The sequence below is a fragment of the Rhizopus delemar genome, genomic scaffold, assembly GCF_000149305.1.
Source record: "Rhizopus delemar RA 99-880 supercont3.14 genomic scaffold, whole genome shotgun sequence".
Taxonomy (NCBI): domain Eukaryota; kingdom Fungi; phylum Mucoromycota; class Mucoromycetes; order Mucorales; family Rhizopodaceae; genus Rhizopus; species Rhizopus delemar.
Genome location: NW_027137840.1, coordinates 153,635 through 159,634, shown reverse-complemented (window position 1 = coordinate 159,634; position 6,000 = coordinate 153,635). Strand labels below are relative to the sequence as shown.

General features: G+C 33.3%; 2 protein-coding genes across 2 annotated transcripts in view; one reads left to right on the top strand and one right to left on the bottom strand.

The window, feature by feature from the left end:
* RO3G_14403 (uncharacterized protein) overlaps window positions 1–608 on the bottom strand; it is a gene marked incomplete at both ends in the record, with an annotated part of 1,762 nt that extends 1,154 nt beyond the window's left edge. The window contains one exon of the mRNA XM_067668987.1: window positions 590–608. Within this exon, the coding sequence (XP_067525088.1) occupies window positions 590–608 (19 nt within the window). The remainder of the gene's footprint in view (window positions 1–589) is intronic.
* A 2,377-nt stretch (window positions 609–2,985) lies between these two features.
* Window positions 2,986–5,655, top strand: RO3G_14402 (uncharacterized protein; the record flags this gene model as incomplete). The annotated part of the gene is made up of 8 exons (XM_067668986.1): window positions 2,986–3,062; window positions 3,114–3,281; window positions 3,342–3,857; window positions 3,917–4,096; window positions 4,253–4,577; window positions 4,693–4,837; window positions 4,892–5,466; window positions 5,563–5,655. 8 exons carry the CDS (start codon window positions 2,986–2,988, stop codon window positions 5,653–5,655), a joined length of 2,079 nt encoding a protein of 692 aa, XP_067525087.1.
* Between the last annotated feature and the right edge of the window lie 345 nt (window positions 5,656–6,000).

Here is a 6,000-nt window from a genome sequence, read left to right as displayed (position 1 = left end):
TATCATTGACTAATAGAGAATTTTGTGTGATATCGTCTGTGTTTTGCTGCTGTTGTGGGGTAGGAAATGAAACCAAAGGGTTTATGTTATCTTGTACTAAATGATTGTCATGTTGAAAATTATTTGTTGGATACGATGAGTAGGCAGGTAGAGAGGAGCATGAGGAATAAGACACTTGATCTGATAAAAATTGTGGCCGTTCTAATTGATATGACGTGGCACTCGTTAGTCCAGGAAAAGTTGTATTGGTAAGCATTGTATCATCCAAATGATCATCATTTAATGGACAAAATATGTCTGTCAACTGAATCATTTGGTCGTTTGCCTGATCTGACGTAAATTGATTGAGTGTAAAATTTTCGGTTGGTCCCGCAGGCAAATCACAATCTAAACTAGTTATCCCGTGTTGATATTGTTGTATTTGCCGCATTGTATTATCCACAGCATGATTTATCTCTTTCTTGTATCTTATTCTGTCGCGTTCATAGAGTTTAGCTTTTACTTCTTTAGCTACTGTGACATTTTGTCTGAACCAAAGTCGCCAAGATAAATTTTCTAATCTTGTGCCATTTTCAAGTGAATCTTTTACTTTTGTACAAACTCGCCATGTCTTTGAAAGTTCATCTTGGTTCAAATTAGAGAAATTTAGAGATGCTTCGTCTTCTTGTTGAAGCTTTAATACAAGAGGTGACATTACAAACTATTAAAAATAGTAAGAAAAAAAAATTGTAAAAAAAAAAGAGAGAGAAATAAATTTAGAACAATCGAGGCACTGAGCCAATGATGTTTGAAAGTCAACGAATGGTAAGCGGCATGAATTTTAAAAATTTTTTTTTACGATTCCTTTTTTGAAGGATAAATAATTTTACCTTGAGCTTACGTAGCCCTTTCCTATTAATCCATAGTTGTTTAATTGGAATAAGTCATTTTATTGCTTTAATCTACCAAGTAGCTTCATTAATGATTCAAATACGTAATAAAATAACCTATTAGTTGATTCGTGTTGTTTATTTGAGGTTCCTAAAAAAGCTTATTATTCTCTCTCAGATTGGTAAGGTTTCTATTTCCATCTTTTAGTATCAATCAAGAATGATTATAGAACATGAATGTGAGAACACAATAGAGAATAAATACTAACAGCTAAATCAAAGAAAATGTCTCTATAACTAGCTTCTTATATCACTACTATACAATTTTACTGAGTTGCTAAGGTAGATATGAAGCTTGATTTCTTTAACAGTATTTATTCATTCATAATTTTACTTGTTATATGTAAATTAAGAATCACACTCTTTTAAAGCCGATTCTCTCCATAAAATACCACTGCTTCCAATTTCCATTACTTTCGAGTTTGCAATGTACCGCTTTAACACAGTTACTACAAAACTCTATTTTCTTTTTTTTTACAATTCTTGGCTTTTGTATTCATTTATTAATTAAATGAATTTAAGTTTGATTTGTTATAAATGTGATTAAAGGAACAAAGATCTAACTAATTTAAAGACATTCTGCATGAATAGGCTTTTTTTTTCTCAAGAAAGGGCAAAAGCATAACGTTTAATTTTCAAATGAAATCACATGAAAAACATTGTTCATATTTTTGCTCATTCGTGGACATTCATTGCCAGCTTTAGGTGCATGGATTCTGAATCTCACCTTTACTGAAAGATCTTGGTATGATTTAAAACAGGTATTTATAATCTTCATTTGTAAGACCAATATAGGATTTATATATAATTCTAAAAGGTTACAAATATAAAATTGCCACATTCTCTTTGAGTTGATTTTGTAGTGCGATTTTGAAATACGAATATTAAAAAAAAAAAGGAATAAAACGCGAACCTTGGCATTCAAAAATACCTTTTCACATATTATAGAGAGTCCCTTATTAGTTTCATGACACTATATCAACTATACAAGAATATTTCAAAAAAAAAAAAGCTTATTTCACTGTTTACTTTATGGATGCTCAATCTAGGAGAATTTAAAAGTGCTCATTTGATTTTCACCAACTTGTATTAAGTACTGGGGATTAAGTTTACAAACGATATTTTTCTTTTTTTGATATGAATATACTATACAAACTCTAGCAATTATAGACAAAAAGAATTATCAAAACTGTGTAATTGTCTATACCTTAACTTGATAAACAGTCTTTGGATTTGTTTATTATGCAATAATCAACAAATTATTATGCTCATATTGCTTGCAAATGCAATCTCAGTGCTCCATATAACCCATAGTTGTATACGTGCCAAATATAAATTAAAAGACTAAGAGAAGAACAATATGAAAATATTGGATGTATATAAAGTCCAAAAACATTATAATTTCAGGATCCAATTGCTACAGAATCAATAGTTTAGTAAATAGATCAATTTGGTGTTGTTATTATCACAGTATTGAATTCAAGTAATGCCAAATAGCTAACCTAAAATCAAGAAAATGTTTTAAGGACAACATAAAATAGAAAGTGGGAAGAAACCAATCAATCAGACAAAAAGGGATACTAATGCTAGAATAAATTGTTATAGGCACTTTAGATCTAATGTTTGTTTTTGCAATAATTCATTTTGCAAAACGTGAGAGCATACGAACTGGTAGATATTTTATCCTTTTATAATGGCGCAGCACCAAAATCAGTTGTATACAAGATTTTTGAAAAGATTAATTCAAGAAAAGTTAGCAATACTTAAGTTACTAACACTATAGTACCCATAGTGTGATGATCGTGAAGCATGAGTTGTTTTCAATAGCTATTTTGATAAATTATATCAAAAGCAAATCGGAGTAGAAGAAATACAATACTTTTATTGGTCAAAGTGTATTTGCTTTGGCGATTATAAAAACAAAGGCACAGCTTTCTCTTTCATTTTTTTTTTCTTCACTTCAGTATAAACAATGATCACTAACAATAAGCCTTCTAACGTATGCAAAAAAAAAAAAGAAAAGTATTTTGTTACTAAATTTCTAGGAGAATAGCCTATGGATCAAGAAACAAAAAGAAACCTTGAGTTAATACAGTTAGAAACTCGATACAAGTCAACATATCAAACCATAAAGTAAACAGCAATAAATTATCCAATTTCTTGGCTTACTAAGCATATATATAGAGAAGACGATAAGGAAACCGTGGTTAGATTGGCAATCAAGCCTACTGATCCTGATTTCCCTTTTGAATTGGATTCACTTCAAATACAAATTTATATACCTAAAGATTATCCTTCAATCAATTGTAGAATACAAGTATTGAATTCAGATATTCCTAAAGGCTTTGCAATGTAAGAAAAAGCGAGAAAAAAAAAGTAACATATCATTGACGTATTTATTTTTTATTCAAGTAATCTAGAGAAAGGTTATTCAGCCCAAGTAGAGAATTCAAGTGCACACCAAACACTTGTTCGACAGATGAATTGGCTTGATAGAAATATGGAAACTTTACTTCAACAAGCACCAGCACCTACAGTTCGTTTCATATCTCACATGAAAACCGATCATGCCGCAGCAGCTGAACCGCAGCAGGAACGATATCAACCAGATTCCGTTACCACGAAACCTTTGTCGCATCAATCACCTGTGGTTAATTTATCAAAGCAGTCAGAGTCCATTGCAATGTCATCAAAACAGCCTTCAGTTCCTACAAAGCAAACTTCAGCTTCTTCTTCGGAACAAATTTTATCCCCCTCAAAGCAACCTTTAGCTTCTTCATCAAAGCAAGCCCCTGTTTCTAAATTAGATCAAGTGGAAGAGAAGATGGCCAAATACACAGAAGAAGAAAAATCAAATGCAAGTAAAAGACGCAAACGAGAAATAAAGCAACTTCAAACACGATTCTGTGACTCCTTTAAAACAGTGAGGTAAGAAAGCAATGTTTGGATTTTATTTTCTTTTACAATATTTAACCTTTATTTAATAGATCAAATAAGGATGAAACAACGGTAGTATTGACACTTGAGGTCAATGATGTAGACTTTACGCATGAACAGAAGTTGGGTGGAAAACAATTGAACATAAAATATCACATACCTACATTTTATCCACTTGAACCTTGTACTATTGATATTGAAAATAGAAACATAGATGACACTCGGAAAAGGTAGCTTCTAAATGTGAGATTTCTCCCTTTATAAATATTTTCGTTTTCATACGCTTATGTGGATTCAGAATGGATTGCTGCACATGTTCAAGATAAAGACAATAGCTTATTTGAAAATTTGAATTGGTTAAATCGCTATTTGGAGTTTTTGATTAGTGTACCACCTGCAAAAATAAAGACCCAAGAAGAAGTGGAAACAGACAAGCTGGCAGCTGCGCAACAAAAAGATCTCAAGCCACCGACAACGCAACAAAAGAAATCAATGCTCTCTGTTTCTGCGCCTACATTTGTGCCCCAACAGGGACAAAAGAAAAAGATGTTACTGTTCGATGAAGAGGATAGTATGAAGCGTAATAAGGTTATCATTGTGAATGACCCAAGTTATATTGTTGATGATCAAGATAAATCCAGCGAAGAAGAAAGCGATGAAGAAGAAACAACAAGTTCAGAAGAGGAAGGTGAATCGAGTGAACATAAATTGGTAGGGATATCTCAGCCACCCAAAATTAAAAGAGGAACAGATGTACGACTGGTTTGATCCAGTCTTGGACAATGTATCTTTATTCCGCTGCAGTGTGCTTCATGTGATAGTAAAGTGTGCGCGTTGTAAAAACACTACGGATATCGAGAACATCAAACCAGAGCAAGATGATGGAGTTGCAGGCAGTAGCAAGACAAAGACAGAAAGATGGATATCATGTCCAACCTGCTCCTCAATTATGGGTGTCAAGTTTTTTGCAGGTAACTTGCAAACGAAAGAAATTTTGATGAGAGTCTAAATACATTTCTTTATAGAATTTGTTCATCAAGGAATGAAATCACTCGGTTTACTTCAATTGGCCGGTTGCTCAGCTTATGACATCTTACCTTCATCCTACATTGGCACTTGTGGGCAATGTATGACGGACATGGCATCCGCCATTCGACTGTCTCCTCACGATACACCACATACAGTAGGATGCTTCTCATGCCATACTAAGATGACATTTGGATTGGGAGAGTATCGCTTTGTGAAGATAGGATCAGAAGGTGGGGAGAGATTGACAGCAGATGAATCGCAAGTGATGAAGTTGAAAAAGAAAAAGAAGAGAGAAGAAGCTCTCGTGGTAGGCGAGCCTCTGCCAGATCAAGGTACTTGTTCTCATTACCGTAAATCTAAACACTGGTTCCGTTTTCCATGTTGCCACAAGCTATACCCTTGTGATATATGCCATGATAGTAATGAAGACCACTCTTATGAATTAGCAAGACGACATGTGTGTGGAATGTGCTCAAGAGAACAGGCCATTGTCATTGGTAAACCTTGTTCCTGCGGTCATGAATTTGAAAAGGCTATTCACAAGGGTGCATTTTGGGAAGGCGGCAAAGGAGTAAGAAATAAAGATGTGATGAGTAAAAAGGTACATAAACCCCCCTCCCCCCCCCCTAGGCTGCTTTTATTAATACAGTTACATTTATATTCGTAGGATCCTCGCAAATACAAAGGTGTAGGAAAAACAGTGTCAAAGAAGCAAGATAGAGTAGGCATTAGTGGAAAAGAACGTAGACAATCAGATTAAAAAATAAGGCAATGCAATACCTACTGAATGTATTGTTTATGTTGTATAATACCAATAAACTACGTAATACCTGCTTCAAATGTTAACAGAAACGGCCTTTACGACTTCCTATGTATTTAAAATGCAATGACGTGTGTTCAATATCAAATCAGGAATTATATTTACTTTATTTAAGCTTTGAATAGTATATAATCCGATAAATCATTGCGTGTATTAATTTAATTTCAAATTAACAGACTGTATTATCTTTGTATTTGCCTGGTAAGCTACATCAAAAAAGCTGTAAGAACAAAGACATGATGTATTGAAATATTAATAACATGTTATATACAGTTGGTTAATCAC